Source organism: Phalacrocorax carbo, chromosome 17 (genome assembly GCF_963921805.1).
Source record: "Phalacrocorax carbo chromosome 17, bPhaCar2.1, whole genome shotgun sequence".
In the NCBI taxonomy this organism is placed as follows: Eukaryota; Metazoa; Chordata; class Aves; order Suliformes; family Phalacrocoracidae; genus Phalacrocorax; species Phalacrocorax carbo.
This window is the reverse complement of record NC_087529.1, coordinates 5,952,997-5,973,538: the sequence shown is the minus strand read 5'-3', so window position 1 is coordinate 5,973,538 and position 20,542 is coordinate 5,952,997. Positions and strand designations below refer to the sequence as shown.

The following is a 20,542-nucleotide window of genomic DNA, read 5'->3' as shown; positions in this document are numbered from 1 at the left end:
CTGGCTGCTTATATCACTGCACAAGGCAGAGCGGGGCTCTGCATTACTGCACATGTTCAATCTAGGTAGGCTGAACTCATGCATAAAAGAAGCTTGTGCCCTTCAAAGAAAGTCATTCCTTTTTTCCATCAGACTCTGTTTAATAGAGTAGCAGCTGCCTCTGAGGAAGGATTCAGGAAGGGGAGCCCTTCGTTAGCAGAGGCTTCCTGGGAGGCTGCACAACTTCCCGGAGCCCCCCGGGCTCCTACAGCAGCACCCGCTGTAGCCATCGCTAACGAACGCGGCTGTGGCCACCCTTAGCTTAGCTCTTTAGGTCAACTTTGTTGGACCAAGGGAGAAACTTCCATCGCAGATGTATTTCTTCTCCATAGCTGCTCTCTAGTACGTGACCACCCCGTGTGTCCATAGGAGATGATTTTGGTTTGCATTCCCTGGTGCCACAGGTGCTTATGTCAAGGTCACAGCATGTTTCTTTTGAGAAAGACCCTGAGCGGTTTTGTTGCAGTATGGGGCTATGCTTTGGCAGAAGGACCATGCCTTTCCTTGCAAAGGACCTGGTATTCCTTGCTCTGAGCAACATTGGGAAACAATAATTTTCTTGCATTTACTGGAACATTTGAATTAATTTTGAACGCAGAGGTCCCCAGGCCCCAGTTTGCCCGGTGTTCCCACATATTAACCATGAGCTTTGTCCATCTCAGATCACCAAATTTAAAAATTAAAAGACATTTCCATAGCCTGGTTCACTGGTTGTGGACTCTTCCCCACTTGGAGCAGAGAAACTGTTTCTCCCTCTGGGGGTGCTGGTGGGATGGAGGGGAGTCGGGAGCCCGGCTTGTGTCTCCTGCCTTTCCAGTGACCTTGTGCGTGCACCATGGCAAGCTGCTTGGTTTCCAGGGCCACATTTCGCCTTTGCAGATTGGAAGGTAGGGCAGTTTGCCCAGACTTTGTAAAACGTCTGCAATGCTCAGGCTTTACCATGGACCTACCAGGATGGGCGTTAGAACCAGGGATGTTGCGATGCCCTCAGGTACACTGCAAGTAAAAAGGGCAGTGTTACCTGTTTGCAGTTGTTTTCATCGTGGAAGCAGAGCCTTTGCTTTCCCCTTGGAGACCATCTCTGTACCGAGCGGTTGCTCGCACGCTGCAGTGGTAACGGACTCCATGGCCGTGTCGGATGTTGCCTCCACCAAGAGTGTGGCAGCCGGCTGAACGTGACCGTTGGGTGGTCAGCGTGGTGCTTCCAGCAGCCATCGCTCTCACCTTGCCTGGCAGCCCTGCCCGGAGAGCATCCAGCACAGGGCAGGATCTGGCCCGCTGCAAATGGGGCTCTGCAAGGCTCCTGCACACAGGCTGAAAGGTCAAGCAGCCCGCAGGGTGGGTGCATCAGACCTGCTGTCGTTGATGTCAGACAGGGGCTGGGTGGAAGCGGTGCTGTGAAAGCAGTTTCGGTTGTTGGTTTGAGTTGTGCTTCCACAGACAGGAGGGTCTTGCTTCAGGGGAGGTAATCCAGGCAAAAGTTGGATTTTTGGTTTAGCAACAAGGATAATTAGAGAGATTGATCGTTCCCTGGGACTACTGAAGCAAATAAACTGTTCGGTGCCCAATGCAGGATGAGAATGGTATCTAATGGAAATGGTGGTAGGTCAGCATGGCCATAATTTGGCTTGATGAAACATCCACATGGGCATGGTGTTAATGCGCTATTGGTATTCAGCCAGGCAATTTCCCCTGTGCGGATCGGGCTTTGACTCGTTAGAGCAGAGCTGGGCACTGCAGCAGTAAATGAAGAGGAAAATTGAAGTAATGTTGTATTATAAATTTATGATTTCATCTGCCTGACCTAGAGAGCGTTGAGTGCTGGTGATGCAGGCAAGAGCCCCCCAGGCAGCTCCACCAGTGCCACTGCCGTCGGGCACCGCCGGGTTTGGCCGGGGAGAGCCGGGCTGCTGCTGCACACTGCCGTGGGTTTGGCGGCAAATGCACCAGGGCAGGAGCATCCCCAGCCCCACAGAGCATTCCAGGGCAGGGCAGCGGAATAGACGGCATCCTGCACTGCAGCGCCAGCTCCAAAAACACCACGGGCACGTGGGCAGCTGCCATTCACTGCCGTGCCTGTCCGGCTGGGGCCACGGGGACCGCATCTGCAGCCCCCGCTCCCCAGGGCAAACCTTAGGCGCTGCCAGCACGCCGGTCCCCTGCGGCCCTGACAGTCACAAACTGACAAATCTGTTTCGGAGTCATTTGAATTGGAATAAAACTTAATTTTTTCCAGTTGGCAGGGAGAGGGGCTGCAGTTGGACACTGCAGAGCGATTTTTCATGGTGGAGCTCGCAGTGGTGTTAATGGCGCTACTTACTTAGCAAACAATCCATTTATCAATATTGTTTTAAAAAAAAAAGAAAAAAGGTTTGTAAAGCTTAACGCTGAAAGATCTGATTTAATGACAGAGGTGATTAATTTCTAAGGGAATCCAGCTGTTGAGCTGTGAAATAAATACACAAGGGCTATGCGGTGTGTACGTATCGCTGAAAGCCGCAGCGTGCTGTCCTGGGATCGCAGGGCTGCTTTCCCCTGGCGCTGCTTAATCCCGTAATCAAAATGCATCCAAGCATTTTTATCTTTCAGTTTTAGATTATGATTAACAGTATGTTAAATGTATATATAAATCTAATCAGAAATGGAGGGACTTGCTGTGGCAGAAAAATAGCTGTATGATGTATGAGTATATTAAAGAATAAGTAAAAGCAGAGATTGGAGTCGCGCAGAAGAACCATTCAGCTGCTAAACCTGTTCTGGGGGTCCAGTCCGGCTGCTGCTGTTGTCGCTGCTGAGGTTCCCAGTGACTTCAGACAGAGCGAGAGCAAACTTTTCGTGGTGGTTTCTTGTCCTGGAGAGATCTTTCCTGGGCACTGGAGGAGTCTGGGTGGGCTGGCTGACGCTGCCAGTCAGTGGGAACCTTATGCATCCTTCCTTGCACTGACAGTTGCAAGGGCAGCTCCTGTTTTTAAGCAAACTGGGCAAGGAAATGCTGAGGATCAGAAGTGAGGTTACAGTTTTAGGAAATCTGTACAGGACGGCCTGTGACATTGGCTGTACCGGTTGTAGCAAACAGCCGCAGTGAGACCAGAGAGGGCAGCTGTTTTGCATAAGGGCTGGAAAATTAAAACACAGGGGGGTCACAGTGTGTGACCCCTTGGCTGCTGCCAGCCCATGCACGTTTAGGGACTAGTGTCGCCTCCAACACATACGCAAACCTTCCTGCTGCCGGAGAGCGAAACTGCTCTCCCCTGGCCTGGTTGTCAGAGCTAACTGCCTGCGATGCTGGCAAGGCATGCACTGTGTAACGCTCAGCCCTTGGCCGAGCACCCGCGGGACTGATAGCCGAGCGCTGGTACCTCTGTCCATCAAACACCCGCGGGCAGACCGCCGGCACCCACCGCCCCCCAAGGGCTCTGCTCTCTTACAGACACTACCTTTCACTCCCAGCCGCTGTGTTAGAGTGGGCAGAGTTGCCACTTAATGCATTTACTTCAGCGTTTTTATTAACAAAATGATCTTGAGTGGTATTTTTGTCATCATAAAACTTCAAACGCTGCCTGAGGTTGGATGCGTTTCTGCACGTATCTCAGAAATTGCTTTAGGAAGCGGTTCTCATACCTGGGTTTTACTTTGCTGAAAAATTAAAAGCTCTTTGACTCTCTGGCTCATTGCTGTTGCTGCCTCTAACTCTTTGATGTGTTAACTGTTGTCCTTCACACTCCCAGGTTAAAGAATTACTACTACCTTAATCTCCAACTGTCAATAGCTCTGAAGCAAAGTACATTCATTGTAAGCTCTCCAAATGTCAGAGCAAACCTGTGTTATGTGTTTAGCCTTAGCATTTGGCATTTACTCTTCCAGCTAACAAGTATGCACAGTCCTTGGACTTCAGATACCAAAGTGCATGTTAATTACCTGAGTGACAGGTCTCATGCACAAAGCCAGGCAGGCAAGCTCTAGATGTTTCTATCCAAGATAATAATGAAACCTTTCTGCAGTTTTGCATGAGTGGAATAAATCTTGTCTTTTAATACCTTCAGTAAAATCAAGTCTCACCCATCCTCCATGTCATTTTGCGCTGTATTTAAAAACAAAAAGCCTTTTTTAATCTTCAGATGTCTCTTTCTCTCTCTCTCTTTTTTTATATTTCTGTGATCAAGGTTACCCAAATTTTGTTGCAACATATGGCCGAGGATATCCTGGATTTGCCCCAAGTTACAGCTATCAGTTCCCAGGTACGTACATTTCATTTGCAGATTTACTTTTTCCCCCCTCTTTCCTTGTTTTTTTTTTTTTCTTTTCCTTGTTTTTTTTTTTTAAATCCATAGCTGCAAGCTGAGACAGGCAAGTCTGCAGGGAGCATCTCACACAACAACAAATTTTTTTACTATTTTAAAACAGATATTTCTATATACATATTTTAAATACATTTTTACTAACGTGTAAATTGGTACTGGTTATTTGAAAACAAACTTCTTGAATTAAAACATAAAGCAACAGAGATGATTTAAGAGCTATTACCATCCCTTTGACGGGTTTTTCCTTTTTTGTCTGTAATAGATATATACACAGACAGACAGACACACGCACACAGAGGCTCACACACACGTTCCCATACTATCCTGCGGTAAGCGTATACTCATTACAAGCGCAGTCTTGGAGAGAGAAGTCCAACCTTCCTGTGTTCTTTATCAAAGTCGCTGGTGTCCTTCAAAGGAATAGTTTCTAGCCATGTGTTGATGCTTCGTTTTGGCTTCGGTTTGGTTCCCCCCTTTCTGCAGCGTGGCCGCTGCCCGCCGCAGCAGTGGGACCGGGTCGGGGCGGCTGCACCACGCCGCAGGCTGGCTGTGGGGATCATGAAAAGCACTTTCCTGCTCCAGCACATCCCACAGGTGGGGCTGAAACTGCACAAGACAGTTCCTTTCCGTTCACCTTGGGGTTTCCCACGCAGCTCAAGCAACGTGACACTGCTGTGGTTTTGGCTTACTAAGAGCTGAAGCCCACCCGGACACCGCGGCGAGCAAACCCCGGTGCGCAGCACATTAAATTCATGACCGCGGCTGTCACGGGGGTCACTCACGAGCAGCCCCGCTGCCGCGCTCCTCGGCGGCTTAGAAGGGGAGTGGTGGGAGCACAGCGCTGCTCCGGGTGACTGAGAAGCAGAGTGGGCACCGGTGGGTGCGGGAGGGGCAGCAGCTCTGCGGGAAGGAAAACCAAACACCCTCACGGGAAGGTCCCTTAGGGAGAGGTGAGGATGTGGAGGGAAGCTCGGCTCCACCTGCAGCACACTGGGGCGAAGACAGAGCCTTGTGTTCGGCACTAGGTCATTAGGATGGAGCCTTGCGTTGGAAGCATACGTACTATTAACATCTGTAAGATGAATAATGTCCTTGGGACAGGGATTTCTGTGGAGCTGGTTTCTGTATGACTAATAACACCATGGCAAACAGTGCTGTTAGGGTTTTTTTTCAGTTGCTAAACTTCTCAAATGCTAGAGCTCTACTTTAAACTCATCTGCCTCTTTCCCCACCTGTGCTACCCCCCTCCCAAACCAAGCCAGGTGCGAAACAACCAGGATGTCAGGGCTGGCGGCGGGGCTGCCGGGGCGGCGTGCCGGGCAGGGAGGGGCGGCAGCGGCGGGTCACTGGGCTGCTGGCGGTGACAAGGCAGCTGCCCCTGCGGGTGTCGCTGGCTGCTCCGCTGGAGCTTGCGGGCAGAGGTCCGGGCTGGCAGGGTTGCAGCCGTTAGGAGCTGAAAATGAGGAGGCTTCAGAAGGCGTTTGCATGTTGTCTCACACTTTCCTCCCAGGCCCTCACAACTCCTTGTACCAGCTGATTCGTATGAAGACAGCTAAATGAGAGACGCCTTTGATAAGTTAAATGATGAAAATCAGCAGAGCTTAGATGACTTTAATTATAAACATGTCTAAGATGAACGTGTCTGCCAGCTGACAGCAGAAGTACCGTTTGACTCTAGCCTTCACTATATATATTTTTATTAAGGGCCTGGGTTTTCAAAACAGGCCTTCCAGTTATTTGCTAGTTGTTTTCAGTCTCTTGCAGAGATTGAATATGCAGAAGAAAATCAAAGTGGATTGTCACCACTAAAGAGCAGGTGCAACTCATTGCAGGCACCAGTTGTGCCTTCGGGAGCAGGGCAGCGAAGGGGAGCTGCTCGGAGTCCTCCACCGCCGTGCTTGGATTTCCCTGCCCTAAAGCTCTGCCTGTGGTGTTTGCTCCACTCCCACTCAGATGATTTATTCCTTAACAGCAATCAAAACCATTAACAGAGTTGTTAGGCTGGTTTTCTCAGATGACTTGGGACTCGGGTCTCAAGAAACGCAGTCCGTCGGAGCGGCGCAGGGCAGGGGTCCCCCCTGACGAGAGGCACAGTGCAAGGGGTCTGATGCCCATCAGCAGGACAGGGTGTCCCCCTCACTGGAGCCAGGCATACCGGGAGGAGTGCTGGGGGCTGAGCGCCCTGTACCACGGGAGCAAAGCTCAGGGTGCAAGGGAGCGTTTCGGGAGCGGGTCAGGATTTGAGGACAGGGATGTGCCAGCACCACTCGCTCCTGCCACGGGAACAGCAGTGGAAGTAAGTGCCACTCCACAGGGCTGGACTAGCATGAGCGTGGTTCCAGCACATAGTGCTCCTCCAAAAGCCCAAACCCCGCAGTCCTTCCCTTCGCCTGTTACGACACTTGCAGAAGTAGCTGTGGGGCCCGTGGTACGGCTGTGGCTTGGAGCGTGAGATAGGAGCACGTGCAAACCCGATGGAGAGAAATCGGAAATCTGCTTTTTCAATAAGTTGCCATGCCTAAATGCTCGGTGTCACGATGATTCGAAAAGAAAAATATTTGGCCATTTCTGCAGGAGCATCCCAGGCCGCGTGCCTGAGAGCTTCGGCTGCCTCCCGCCTCCGCAGTACCGAAAGAGCGGTGGTGTTGCAACCGCACCGACATGTAGGTATACATACATACATACAAATATACAGCTGTATTCCGATGGTTCATTACAGAGGAGACCTGGCAGTGCTTTTTACTACAGTACAGTTGTGTTGTGAAACCTGTTCTCCTGCACTGGTGCCTGTGCTGCAGTAAATCAGCCGGGCGGGGTGGGCGGCAGCGGGGCCGTCCCCAGAGGGTGTCATTGCAGGGCTGTGCTGTTTGCAGTCGCCCTCCCACGGGGCTCCGCGCTGCGGTGCCTCGTCACCTGCCGGTGGGCGTTACTCCTGGTACTCCTCAAGTTATGCTACTTATTTAGTTTTTTAATTTAAAAAAAAAATTGGATGCCCATCTGAATTGAACTCTCCTGTTGGTATTTACTGTTGTCCAAGCAAAATGAGGCTACGGATGTCACAATCCACCTGTTTGCACTTCTGTTTCCGTACCGGGGAGCACCGGCTGCCGGAGCTGCTGGCAGGGTCCCCTGCACGGTCCCTCTCCCGCATCCTCCGCGGTTTCCTATCGGCACCGGGGCGGCCCCTTGCTCCACAGGCAAGACACACGCAATCACTTTGGCAACTGCTCTATCTTCTCCTATCACGTTATTTTTTTCCTCTAGGCCTTTATAACTCCCTACATAGCCTTTTTTTTTTTTTTTTTAATTGCAATCACTCCCTTTCTGTGTCTTTTTTTTTTTTTTTTTAATTTCTGGGACTTATCTTTTCAGTTTAATCTATTAATTTCTGTTCTTATTTCACTTTGCAGACTATTTGCCGATTTCACAAGACATAATTTTTATCAACTAGTTCTTAAAGATGCATAACAAATTAATCGGGGTTTACTACAGTGCTAATGAGAGAGAGAGACAGAAAAAGCCTGGGTGGTCCATGTTTAATATCAATGTCCACTGAAAAATTGCTGCTCTTACTGGCTGGTTTGATTGACTGGACTTTTTATTTTATTTTTATTTTTTTAAAGGCTCCATATCCTCACTGCTTTGAGTTTGCTTTTTATTTTTTATTTTTTAATATTTTTTTTTCCTCTGCTTTATTATGAGTTTTTAATGCCCACTTGGAATGTAACTCACAAGGATTGGGGATAGGGGCGTTACGAAGGCATGACTTCTCACAAACTTTTTAGAAATAATTTTATCAAGGAAGTAAAAATGATAATTGGGTCTCACAAGCAGCCCCCAAGAGAGATATCGGCGCCTTTTAACGTAGAGTCGTTCAGCAGTAGCACAAATCATAATGAGGGTGGAGCGAGACTAGTGTCTCCTGTCACCAGGATCATTAGCAGTGCAGGTTTAGTTATTGAAAACGAGTGCCCTGCCCCTGCAAGTGTGACCCCGTGGCGCTGGCGGCTGCAGGCGTGGCAGACCCACGCGTGTCCTCTCCTGTTCCGTTCGCTTTGGGTTGGTGGCTCTTTCTAGAGCGGCCGCGACCGTGCGAGGGCCATGGCTAGAAGCCACCAAAAAGAGGGCTCAGACAGGTAGCGCACCTCCCGCAGCAGTCCCTGCCCCAGCTCCCAGCCACTAACCCCCCTCGTCTTGCAGCTGGCGATGCTCTCGCACACTCCATGTAGTCGCTTCTTCTTCCAGACTTTGCTTGCAAATCATCGGCAAATTACTGAAATTTTGGCAAGAGAGACGAGCTTTCCCCTGCTAGCTTAATCTGTGTCGCGCCTTTTAATCTCCACCCAAATAGCAGAAGAGCTGCAAACCTACATGATAATGCCTCCATCCATTGGCTTTGTTTTTAACAAGACCAGATTCTGGACTTTTGGGTAGAAAACACGCGTCATATTTAAATTCTGTTTTTCTTCAAGTGTTTCTACCCATTTTATAAGTTTGTGAGAAGTAAATTGCATGCTTACAGTAGAACTGTAATGCATTTTAATGTTTGTTAATCCACTTGTTTAAAATGTCAGTGTCAAAGGCTCTACAATACACGGCTATGCTGTTCATTTCATTAAAGATGCTTGATGTAATATTGGTTAGTTTTCTTTTTACTTTTCTGCAGGCAATAGCTTTTTTTAATCTGTATGGCTTCTTATTATTTTGTTTGGGTTTTTTTGCTATGAATTGCTTTGCTTTTGTGAACTTGTCTTAGTGTGCATGACTTGCAAACATTTCGGCTATTGTGAATTTTCTCATTTTTTGTAAATAGTCCATCTGTGCTTTTCTTTTTTTCTTTTTTATGACTTTTTTCCTGTAAGTAACTGAGGTAGAAAATAATAATAAATTGTTTACAACGGATATGCTGTGTTGCTGCTCTCTTAGCTTGCAGTTTTAATATTTTGGTTTGGACGCACCAAATAACCAGTACCAATGACAATTTAATAAAAGAATAAAACAACCATCACTCAAAGTGTGTGACCCAGTGTTTGAAGAATCTGCAGACGAACGGTTACATACGAGGTGTGTTTACAGCAAAAATTAAAACCAAAAAAGGCAACAATGCCCTTGTAATTGGGAGGAGAGGAGTGACTCCGCGTTAAAATTGCGGTATTCCCAGCAGTCGGCTGTGGTCAGTGCAGTCTGTGCCGGCGACCGAGGTGGGTTTAGGCATCAGACCCATACGCGTATTAGACACCCTTGTTGCAAACTCTGCAGCACTAACGTGCAGGAATCTGTCTCTGCTGTTTGGAAATTGAGGGGAAAATCAGGTAATTCTTGTTGCTGTGAGGAGGTCCCTGGCTGGGATGGCAGCCGGCGTTCTCGGCGCTGTGGGATGGGTGCCGCTGGCCGTGCCTGCAGGGCAGGGACGCGGCCGTCACTGCGTTTATCTCAGTTATACTTTCTTCCATCATTACCTGGATGGCTGGGGATTTTCAGCTCAGGAATTACATTATTTATTTTTTTTTAATTAAGGGTTGGTTTGCTTGTATGTTTGTAAAAGCTTATTAAAACCTTTGTATATGGGGAGAGGTGGGAAACACAAATATTTTCACTAACTTTTCGGAGCTCAGAGAAATACACTTGCTTATTAATAACGGTACTCCATAGTCCACGAAGCCCAGCCTCGGGTCACGCTTCTGCAGTGCCTGGTGCTGTGAAAATGCAACACAAGATCAGTGCAAAGTCTAAACTGATGTTTTTCATTATTATGAGAGCATTTTAAACCAACTTTCTGCTAATCTGTAGAGCTTAACTTAGTTTGTTCCCTGATAGCAGTCACAAACTGTTCGCTTGTTGGCCGTCAGTGCTGGGCAGGAAGGTATTGTTGTGTAAAAGTTACCGTCGATGCTTGCCTAGTAGGTCTAATAGTTACTTTCTGGGTCAGGAAAAGGAGCAGGTGCCAAAGACAAGGGTAATTATTATAATAATGACATGCTTAAGGCTTATTTTTCGAAGTGTCTGAGAGGAGGTGAGGTAAGGAAGATCTTGTATCTGTTATTTAGGACACCCAGCAATATTAGGAAGCTGCAAGTTATGTTGCTCCTGCCGGTCTCTCTCGGTTAATAACCTCTTAAGGGGGGTGCCGTGGGAATCGGGGGGAAAAGTGTGCTTGTAGCCTCAACATACTGCAAAGCTGACCGTTTCATCTGTAGCAAGGTGTGGTGGTACAAAGCCATGGCCATACTCCGGAGGTGCAGCTTTACCATGTTGAGCGTGGTCTGGCACGGTTTGGGAGTTGGTACGTTCAGCTCACCAGAAGGAGCATAAACCAAATCCCCAAAAAGGACTTGGCTGTGATTCTGCCAGTTGATATCGGCCGAGGTCTGGCTCCCAACGTGATGCGCATGGTGCTTCAGCGACCCCGAGCCACGTTCCCGTGTACATGAGCACCCAACTGTCTACCCTGGTGACGTAAAGTGATTTTAAAGTGGAGATGCTGCCTACACATGGCTTCTTTACCAGTAGGGAGTAACGAAGTTAGTAAGAGTCAGCTCTGTAAACCACTCTTTTAAAGCACTGTTACGCAAGTCTAAGACTTGTATAACATTTAGTAGTGGGAGCAAAGTTTGTCTGGTCATGATACTTTAATGATCAAAGTTAACAATAAGAAGAAAGAGAAATTGCTGGCAGCTGCAAAACAGGAAGAGGAAATACAAAATATATTTTAAATTGTCTATTCAGTTAGTTAAGCCTTGTAACAGTAAGAGATGTGGAACGAAGCTGGAAATGTTTCTCACTGCTTTGTCTAACCCTTTCTTAACTGCAAATCTGCTCTAATCATCCCTGCACTGCATGCTTTTTTTCACCTAAAATACATTACTGCATCTGCATGGCATAAAATGGTTTACAAAGTGCATTGAAATCTGCTAGAACCACCTTAATTACCACTCCTCAAACCTCTCCGTTTCAGCCTCCATCAGCGAAAACAAAGACTATATAGACTGGACCTGTTTTAAAATTAAGATTTTGGGTTTCTTTTGCTGGCGGAGGGCAGGCTGAAGAGGGACCATTCACATTGCAGGTGCATCCCTGGAGTGAGGAGCAGCTGGAACTGCAGACAGCAACTGCGAAATTAATATAGCAAAGCCCATAAATTTCCAGCCAGAAGGTACTCCTTCAAGTTCTGCTTAGATGACAGTAGCTTTTGTTTCAACACAGGAAAAAATGGTATCTAGAGCTGTTCCATGAGTCCAAGCAGAGCTTAAGCAGCGTTGACTCTTAGGCACATTTTTTCTGAGAAGAGTTGCATTTTTTTTAATGTTGCAGAGTATTGCATAAAATTCCTTTTTCACCCCCCATTTCCCCCACCCCTTAAAATAATCTCCTGGATATTCAGTTTAAGGTGAGGTTTTCAAGAAATAAGCTGTTGATCTGAGTTGGTGGTCCAGCTTCCACCAATTTCAACGGCAGCGGAGAGCGGTCGGTGAAAATGCTGCCTGTCCCCCTTTTCCTGCCACGTCGCCTCTGTGCCAGTGAGGCTGCTCCTGAGGTTTTCCCCAACAGCATGTCTGGCTAAGGGCCAAAGCTGCCTGGGTCCTTTGTTAGGATTTGCTATACTGACACCTTGAATAACTGCTTGGGCAATAAGAACATCTTGAACATTGAACTTAAATCCTGGTTGTCCTGTTCTCAGCGCTCACTGATCCACGCATGGAGTTTGAGACAGGCTTTAAAACTTCAGGGTCATTGCTCTGAAAATGAGTGATCGTAAAGGGGCAGGGAGGAGAGAAAAGGGGGGGGGGGGGGGGGGAAATCCTAAACCTACCAGTCCCTCCAGGTCTCTCAGGAGCTCTTTGCGTTTTGGGGTGATACTGCAGCAACAGAGCTCCTGAGCGATCGCTTCTGCTGCAGACAGGCCGCAGCTGCAGCGGCTGGGAAATGTAATGAGGATAATTATTCACAAGAGTAAAGAGGCATAACGCAAACACGCATGTATGGAAGAAAACATGGATAACCCTATGGAAAGGAGAACGTGGGCTGGTAATGCCAGTTCTGCTGTAAGGAATGCCGCGGGTCCGAGTTAGCCGGAGCACGACGGCTAGCCTGCTTTTGCGCCTTGTGCCGCTGTAGATATGTTTAACTGCAAAGCTGTTAAAAACTGGGAGCTGGGGGTTGCAGAGGACTTGAAGAGATTAGTCTCCTTAAAGCACAAAAACATTCAAATGTGAATGTTTTTAGTCACATTTAGTAGTAGCATTTCAAACTGATAATTGAGTAGTTTCCAAGTCCTCCTTTGCCCGGAAGCGGGAATGTGTAGCCGCTGCAGCGATGCCCTAAGGGTTTCTGGGCTCAGCATCACAATCCTCTCCTCTGACCTTTTTTATAGCGTGGATTATGGAACAGCCAGTGGCAGTTCCTCCAGCAAGGCAGTGGGAAGTTCCCCGCCTCTGCCAGCGACGGCTGTTGCGCTCGGTGAGCTGCAGCGTCTCTCTGAGAGGGGCAGTCACTCGCAACTTCAAAGCACGTAGGTTGTGGAGAATTTCCTACCCTGTGATAACCTTGTCCTCTGATTAATTATCTTCTCTTTTACATAGTTGCCTCTTGTCTGTGTTTTTCCAGCTTCAGCCTCCAGACATGAGTTCTTTCTATGCCTTTGTTCATTGTCAAGGATCTGTCTTTTAATAACACTTATTGAGATAGTTTAGATCATTCATAAAAATTTAAGCAAGCAGTTTAACCAAATAGCTCATTTTCTATACCATCGAAGCAACTGAAACGAGGCTTGAAGCAAATCAGTGCCACTTAGCTGAACTTTAAATATATGCCTTAATGCAGTTCCATCTAACCTGCCCTTGTTCATTCAGCAGCAGGTGACTGAAATTCAGAGCTTCTGTGCTGCCTGACAGCTTGGGTACAGTGAATTCACAGGTATTCCTGCCCCTGCGGTGACTGTCTCATTTATACTTACCTTGTTTATTAAAAATCGATAGTAAATGTTTGGCTTTGGGCTTTAAAATGAGAAATGCTTTCATTGGAGCGATCAACTTAGTATTAAACAGAATTACTTGCTTTTAGGAAGCGATTTGGTTGAGATTCCCTTTCATCCACATCAGCTGTATTCACTTGAAGCTCATAAATCTCTGTGTCTCACCAGTTACTAAATTAGGGAGAATCAAAATTACATACTGAGTTCGAGTGTTGGATGGTGGGAGGTATAGTTTTCATAGGACACATTTGAGAAGTCTAGCGGATGCCTTGAAGCTGCTATAGGATAGGAACAGTTTTTAAGTAGAGTAAATAAATAAAGCAGCTACCAGCTTTTGCTTTTTGCTTTGCGTTTTTCTGAGTGGTTTTCTTAGAATAAACTATTTGCCTTTGAGAAGTTTCCCGGTTTTCTGTACAGTGAAATGACTGCAAAAGGGTTATTACACTTGAAACGACGCAGAATGATAATTTGGAGACAAACAAGGCTTTGTCTCACTGATGCATAAAGTAATTACTGGGCAAAAGTGCATCATTCTCATTTTTAAAACCGTGGCCTGAGAGTGGTAAACAGCTGAAAAATGGGTCGTTTACTGTACATAAAGTGGAAGTGCCAAATTTTAAATTAACTATATTTGGGTTTTATTGTTTTGTTGAAATTCCAAAGCAGAAATATTTGTTCATAATAACATCCATCTGCAAACACGCATCCGGTGTGAAGCACATTACGGGTGTCTGACGTTGAGAATTCTACAAAATCTTGCCACGCACCGTACATTTTAAGCAGCAGATGACTGTGCCTTGAATAACGCAGTGGGCTGCGTAATGAGGTTTCCATTATGCATGATGTGCTGTGTCTGAAGTTCGCTAATTTTCTGACCTGGTGAAATAGATTTTAATAAGCTTGATGTAACACAGCATATAAAGACAAAGAGAAACACTTAATGGGGCTGTCACAATAAAAGACTCTGAGCGGGCCTGGAGATGCTAAAAGTGTTAATAGAATTGATCAAAAGCTTAGGAGAGAAATTCTCCATTTCCATGGAGGTCTGTCCTGTGCCTTGCTTGGTTCTGTTTGCTGTCTCATGGACGGCGCTATCCCACTTCTTTAAAGACAAACCAGAGTCACTGGTGGGAAACACGAGACGTTTCAAGCAGGGCTTGTAGCTGCTTCTGCGTTCGCTTCCTGCGGACTTCGGGAGAGCCTCGGTAGAGTCTTCAATCAAATCCGAAAGAGTTAATTGGTACTAAACCGGGATAACAAGTTGTGAATGGTTTGGTAGAATCCCAATCTTTCATCAATTCTAGATAAAATTTGATTTCTCTGGATATATATTCTTCTCTAAATATTGAGCATTTTGTTGTTCATCTAAAGCTTGAATTGGCAGCAGGTTTTTTTCGTTCTCATTCTTGTTTTCTTATAGAAAAGGAGGGGGAGTCTGAGACAGAGAGGCCTGAAAGATGAAGGTTTTAAACATAAAGGGATTGTTTTGGGATGGAGCTTTCCCTTGTGCATGCTCACCATGAAAGACTACATTTTTGTCCAGTAAATTGGACCCACACCTGCCTGCCTTCAAAAAAAAAAAAAGCTACCAGGCTCTTCTGCTTCATGGTTTTGAGTCTCTGATACTTTTGAAATGAAGCCTAGAGATCCTACAAAGAGGATAACACTGCCTAATGGAAAGAATAATGCAAGCGAGAACCCATTTGAAATGACAGCTGTGAGCCTCGCAAAGCTTTTCTGTGCTGATCAAAGCTGCTGGTAACGTTGTTTGAAAAGAGGATATCAGTTTCCCCCTCTCCTTTTCCCACTCAACCTGCAGATGATTTTATATTCCAGACTTCACACTTTTTTCCTGGGAGATCAAGTGAACCTCCTAAATGACCGGTGTTCTGATCAGCACGCTGGGGAGCACCATCGGTGTAAGAGGCAGGGTTTGGGGGGGATATAGCCTCAGAGCTCGATCCCCCTTGTGCATAGGGCCCTCCGAAACACCCGCACGGAGACGCAGCGACTTTGCGAGACGAGCTGCAGTATTCGGCTCTTCTGCCAATGTGTGCAAATACTCTAAACAGTCTGTGAGCAGAGAGGAAGGGTTTTGCTTGCTGGGTGCAGTTTTATGGTGGCTTTTAGTCTATTCTCCATGCGTGTCCCATAATTTTGGTTATTTTCTGAAGTCTGGTATTGGAGTCAGGTGATGGTTTGAGCATCTCAGCTGCTGATTTTATTCTTGTTTTAAATGCCCGTGCTTATTGCTAAAGTCTAAACATATGACCTGTGTGCCCCAAGTACTTCAGCCATTAGAAGCAGAGAAAATTCTTTGCATTATATTTTTTGATGCAAGAACTAATTTCATGCTCTTTGTGACTTCCTTTTGGTTTGATTCCTATTGTCTGGCTGTTTGTAGAGGACAGGGTTTTGTGTCCTTTGGGGATGCAAGGTACTTGGGATCTTCAGGGGCTGAACAGAGCAGGCCAGGTCTGAAGGAGTCAGTGATTTCTCGGAGAAAAAGCCAGGGCTGCATGCGAGGGAGTCCTGGCAGCACGCGTGGAGGAAGGGGGCGTAAAATGGTTCTTGTGTTTTTCACTTGCTCCTGGTCGCCTTGTAGCCAGCTTCAGGCTGGGGTAGAGGATAAGCCAGTGGTTTGAGAAAGGAATGATTCCACCGGAGCATGCGACTGAGCAGGGCAGAGATCTGTGGAGGGAGCGTGTCCTTTGCCGGGAGCCGCTGAGCCCCTCGAGTCTGCCGTAAGGACTGGCCTTGCTCAGGCAGCGTAGCTCTCGCTGGATTTGTTCGCAAAGCCCCTGGAAGATCTGCTAAATCCTGGGCTCTTGGCATTCTCTGCTCGGTAATGCCGAGTGCGAGACGGCAGGGCTGGGCGCTGCCTGCCCAAATCCAGCCCTGCTGCTCCTGGGCGCGCGCCACCCCTTGATCCCCCCCTTCTCCCAAACTTATTTGTGCCTTGGAGAAGGCAGTTACTTGCAGCCAGCCATTGACTAAATCTGTGACCTTAGGGCAAAGCAGTTAAAACCAGATGTGTCCATCTTCCCTCCCACGAGGCTGCTTCAGTATTTAAAGTGAAACTATTGATGCAGGAAGCAGAAAAATGTATCTGTGAAAAATTGAACTCCAAATACTGGCGTTAGCTCGTTCAGAGCAATAAGAGAGCATGAAATTGATGTGAAACCTCAGGGCTTTCCTGGACAGTGTGCGAGCCCATTGCAAAACATTTATTGTAAAATATCTTCTAATTGCAATGCCTAAAGTGGGCACTTTTGTCCTTTTGAACAGCTTTGGTATCTTGTTTTCTCTAGGCAATTATAAGCGGATACACAAAGAAGGACAGGGAACGTTTCAGCAGGAATTGGAGCGCCTTAAACAAACATGATGAATGAATTGATCTCTCCCTCCACCCTTTTTGATTTTCCAGTTGACTTCAGAGAGCAGAGGGCTCAGAGGGAGCCGGGCTGGCGCCGGCTGCCCTCCCTGCATGGCCGGTGGCCGGATCGTTGCTGGGGGTGGGATCCAGAGCATGCTGCGGTCGATGTTCCCCTTGACTTCAAGGTGCTCTGGTCCAGGTACCCATTACTAGCACCCAGTTACCTCCAAGCCACCTGTTAAAAATGAACCGGGAGCGTGCAAGCCCGTCGGCAGCTGCCTACAGGGTGCAAAGAGCCTGCTGATACCCCACAGCCCTCCGTGGCCCCTGGGGTCCCCCCACGCCCAGCAGTCCTGCATCCCCAAAGCCACTGCTCTGTCTCCCGGGAAAGCCTGGACTTCCCAGGCATTGCCAAAGGAAAACAGTGGCGCCGGCATGTCACACGCTGGGCTCTGCTGGCGAGTGCTCCTCACCCCTGCTCTGGCCCTCAGAGATGTCCCCGGTGCCCCATGCCGGGGTCCCCGTCAGTCAGAGCAGGATGGATCGCATCCACCTCTGCTGCTGCCTGGGGAACAGCATCCAAGAAGGTGCCACTGGGACTCAGCGGCTGCATTTTGCCCTGTTTTAAACACTGATGCCAGGGGAGGGGAATGTGCAGACATACACCAGAGCATCAGTGTGGTCTGGGGGACCAGCAAGAGGTTCTATGGACAAGCAGGTTCCTTCTGGGGGCCTGGAAACCAGCAAAAGTGCCTGCTAATGCTTTCCTCTTCACTGAAGAGCTGCAGATACCTCAGCTCTCAAATTTTAATAAAATGGTGTGACAACAGGCAGAAGGGTGATAGAGGCGGAAGTTCCTTGCGGTACACAAAGCGCGCTCGGTGTTAATTGCGCTGTCGCTGTAGTCCTACTCTTTGAAGTCTTCACTGGTGTAGAAGTTTATAAACAATGGGAGGTGATAATACAGTGTGACCAAAGTGCTTAAATAATGCTACGGGGTTGGTACAAGGGGAATTACAGAGATTAGTGGTGGAGCTTGAGACCAGAACCTGCGAGAGCCCAGCTGCACCCTTGGCTGTCTGCAAATGTCTTTCTCAAGTCATTTTGCTTCTTTGTGCCTCTTTTTATCCCATCTGTGACATGGGGACAGCATCAGCTGCCGATCACTGCTGAGAGGTTCGGGAGCAAACAACCACATAAGTACAAAAGTAAGTTAGCACAGTTGTGAGGTGCCGCACAGCATTAATGCGCTCAACAGTATGATGACGGGGAGATTTGTTTTCAGCTGAACGAGCTGATTAATGCAGTGCCTGGCAAATGTCATTTCAGTGTGGGGGATTGATTGCTTTCAGTACGTTGGATTGATTTAGGGATCCTCCAGTGATGGAGCCAGCCTGCGAGTCTGTATCGGTAAGCAGGTTTTTGCCAATCTTGATAATCAATCCCTGTTCCCATCTCCCGCTTCTGCAGCCGTAAGGGCCGTGCAGCCGTGCCGCTGCCGCTCCACCTCCGCTCGGCCGGCCGCGGCGTGCCTGGGCAGAGCGCAAGCAGCCGGTCACACTTGAGTTGTTTGGAGTGCCATGTCGCTCAGATGCTTTTATCTCAGAATTGGGATAATAGCTTTCTTTGGGGGTGGCGGGATTAATTTTTCACACATCTGTCCGCTGGAATGCAATAACAGATCCTTTGTTCGGGCTCTTTCTGTGGAGAGCCTTCTCCACCCTTGTTATTTCATTCTTCTCTTGCATGGCAAAACTTTTTGTCCTGCATTTGGAATGGATACTGAGTGTCCCTGGCAGTTGAACAAGAGAAACAAACTTTCCAGCCCTGTTTTTTATGCTGTTTTCAGGGGATGCTTGGTGATGTGAAGGGTATTTGATTGGTTTTGGCAGAGGCATTTTATTCCATGGAAAATCCACAGCTCCTCTGATCCCTTATGGATGGTTTAGGGAGCCCCTGGAGCCTCCAAATGAGGGATTTGCTGGTGGCCAGCTGGCCCTGGACGTGCCATGGGAACGCTGAGGACACAGCTCTTGGGATGTGCACTGTGGTGGGCAGGGAGCGGAGGAGGAGAGGCTGTAGGGACGGTGCCAGCTCTGCTCCTGCCTAACCTGCAGCGGGAGGGCTCGGGGCTTAGCCTAGGCATGGCTCCAGAGCCTCCGCTGTTGTCCTGCGGATGCTTTCCCTGCTGTTCGGAGATTGGTTTGACTCTTAACACCGAGGTCTTCTCACATCAGCATATCCAGCCCTAAACATATGCTGGGGCACCCGACCAGGGTCAATGGCTCCATCACCAGCAAGAAGGAATGTAGCACTTGGGTATTTGGTTGTACTATCCCCCAGTCTGGATGTGCTTCCTTCTGCATCCCACTCCACAGAGACTATAGCAGTTCATCAACATAATAAAAACAAACAGAGGCACACCAGCATTAAGGACCAGGATTTGCTGTGCAGTGCGAGGGCTCTGCGCATGGGGAGCAGCAGCAGACAGCAGCCTGGGGTAGCTGTGCATACATTTACCTATACTATTTTTTTCCCCCCCAACAGCCCTATTACCATATTTAAATGCAAGTATGTCTTTTTTTTAATTGATGTTTTAAGTAGCTTCAAGTCACTCTAGCCTAGTTGCTCTCTGCTCCTTTCCCCCTGGTAGATCACCTGTAGCTGAGATGATAGTGCTAGAGGTAGCGAGCTTGTAGTCTGCTGATTTCTCTGGGTCTTGCTCTCTCCGTTCCTCTAGCTCACTGTTCTCTTTTTCTGTTGTCTCAGTTGTTTTTCTGTGGTTCTTCAGCATTGCAAAGCAGCTGTGATCAAAGTTCTGGAGCCCAGGTCCCATGGTGGTGACTACCCCAGGGGTTGCCCTGTTGGGCGCCAGGAGCGGTCAGAGCTCCCCAGAGACCAGGAACCTCCGAGGGTTTTGTTGACTTTGCAGCAAGGGGGTTTGGGGTTCTTACTGATTTCCTGGACCTTGCCTTTGCCCTTAAAATACATATATTTAAAGTCAGTTTAAAGTCAGAGCCTCTGGCAGATCTTCTGAATATTAATTAAGTAAAGAAACTAAATCTGCAATCTTGCTAGCAGCATTTCATTCATCTGTAAGGGCTCGGTCCCCTGTAGCAGGGTGTATGTCTTAGAGCTCCTTGATCTGTGGCTGTTTTGCTTTCAAGAGCTTTTTTTCTTTCTGTCTTTATTTCTTTCTTTTCTAAATTACATTCCAGTGAATTTTTTCTGCTTGATCCCAGCAAATCTGTGATCTTGACACGAGGACCTCCTCATATTTTCCATTTCTGCTATGTCTGTAGATCAGCACGTTATTATCACTTGCAAATAAGCAAAGAACCGAATTCCCTTGTTGTGTTGCGAAGCGGTCTGACCCAAGCCGTCTGAGAGTACGGAGACGTCAGCTGAGCTCTGCAGGCTCTGCCACCAGTCTGTCCACCCCGGCACCTCGGCTTTGGCGGCGTGCCGTGGCCAGGCGCGCCATCAGCGGCACTCGCTGCCACGTTCCTCTTCTGCCAAGGGGGTTTGGGCCACCTTTGTGCCGGCGGAGACCACCGGCAGCGGGCACCTGGCGAAGGCTCGGCTCTTTCTAAAAACAGTGCCTGTTGAAGGCGCGGAGAGCCGGGACAGCGACCTCCGGAATCGCCGTGCCCTCGGCGGCCGCCCCGCGCCCCGCAGAGACTCACGGTACCCGCTGGCTTCTTTCTTTACCCTTCTCCTTTTCTCCATGGCCAGGTTTTCCGGCAGCGGCTTATGGACCAGTAGCAGCGGCAGCCGTGGCGGCAGCAAGAGGATCAGGTAGGGGGGCCCGTGGAAGAGCAAACCCTCAGAGTGCAGGGTCAGGTAAAAGCTCTG

At 48.1% G+C, this 20,542-nt stretch overlaps 1 protein-coding gene across 10 annotated transcripts in view; it reads left to right on the top strand.

The window, feature by feature from the left end:
- Positions 1-20,542, top strand: part of MSI2 (musashi RNA binding protein 2) — a 262,947-nt gene that overhangs the window by 214,684 nt on the left and 27,721 nt on the right. For 4 of the 10 annotated variants that reach the window (XM_064468097.1, XM_064468093.1, XM_064468095.1 and 1 more), the window contains exons 10-11: positions 4,203-4,277; positions 20,423-20,530. In XM_064468097.1, coding sequence (XP_064324167.1) covers positions 4,203-4,277; positions 20,423-20,530 — 183 coding nt within the window. Of the gene's footprint in view, positions 1-4,202; positions 4,278-4,602; positions 7,706-7,750; positions 9,243-20,422; positions 20,531-20,542 lie in introns of those variants that run through there. The other 6 variants (XM_064468100.1, XM_064468098.1, XM_064468094.1 and 3 more) reach the window with 4 other exon arrangements.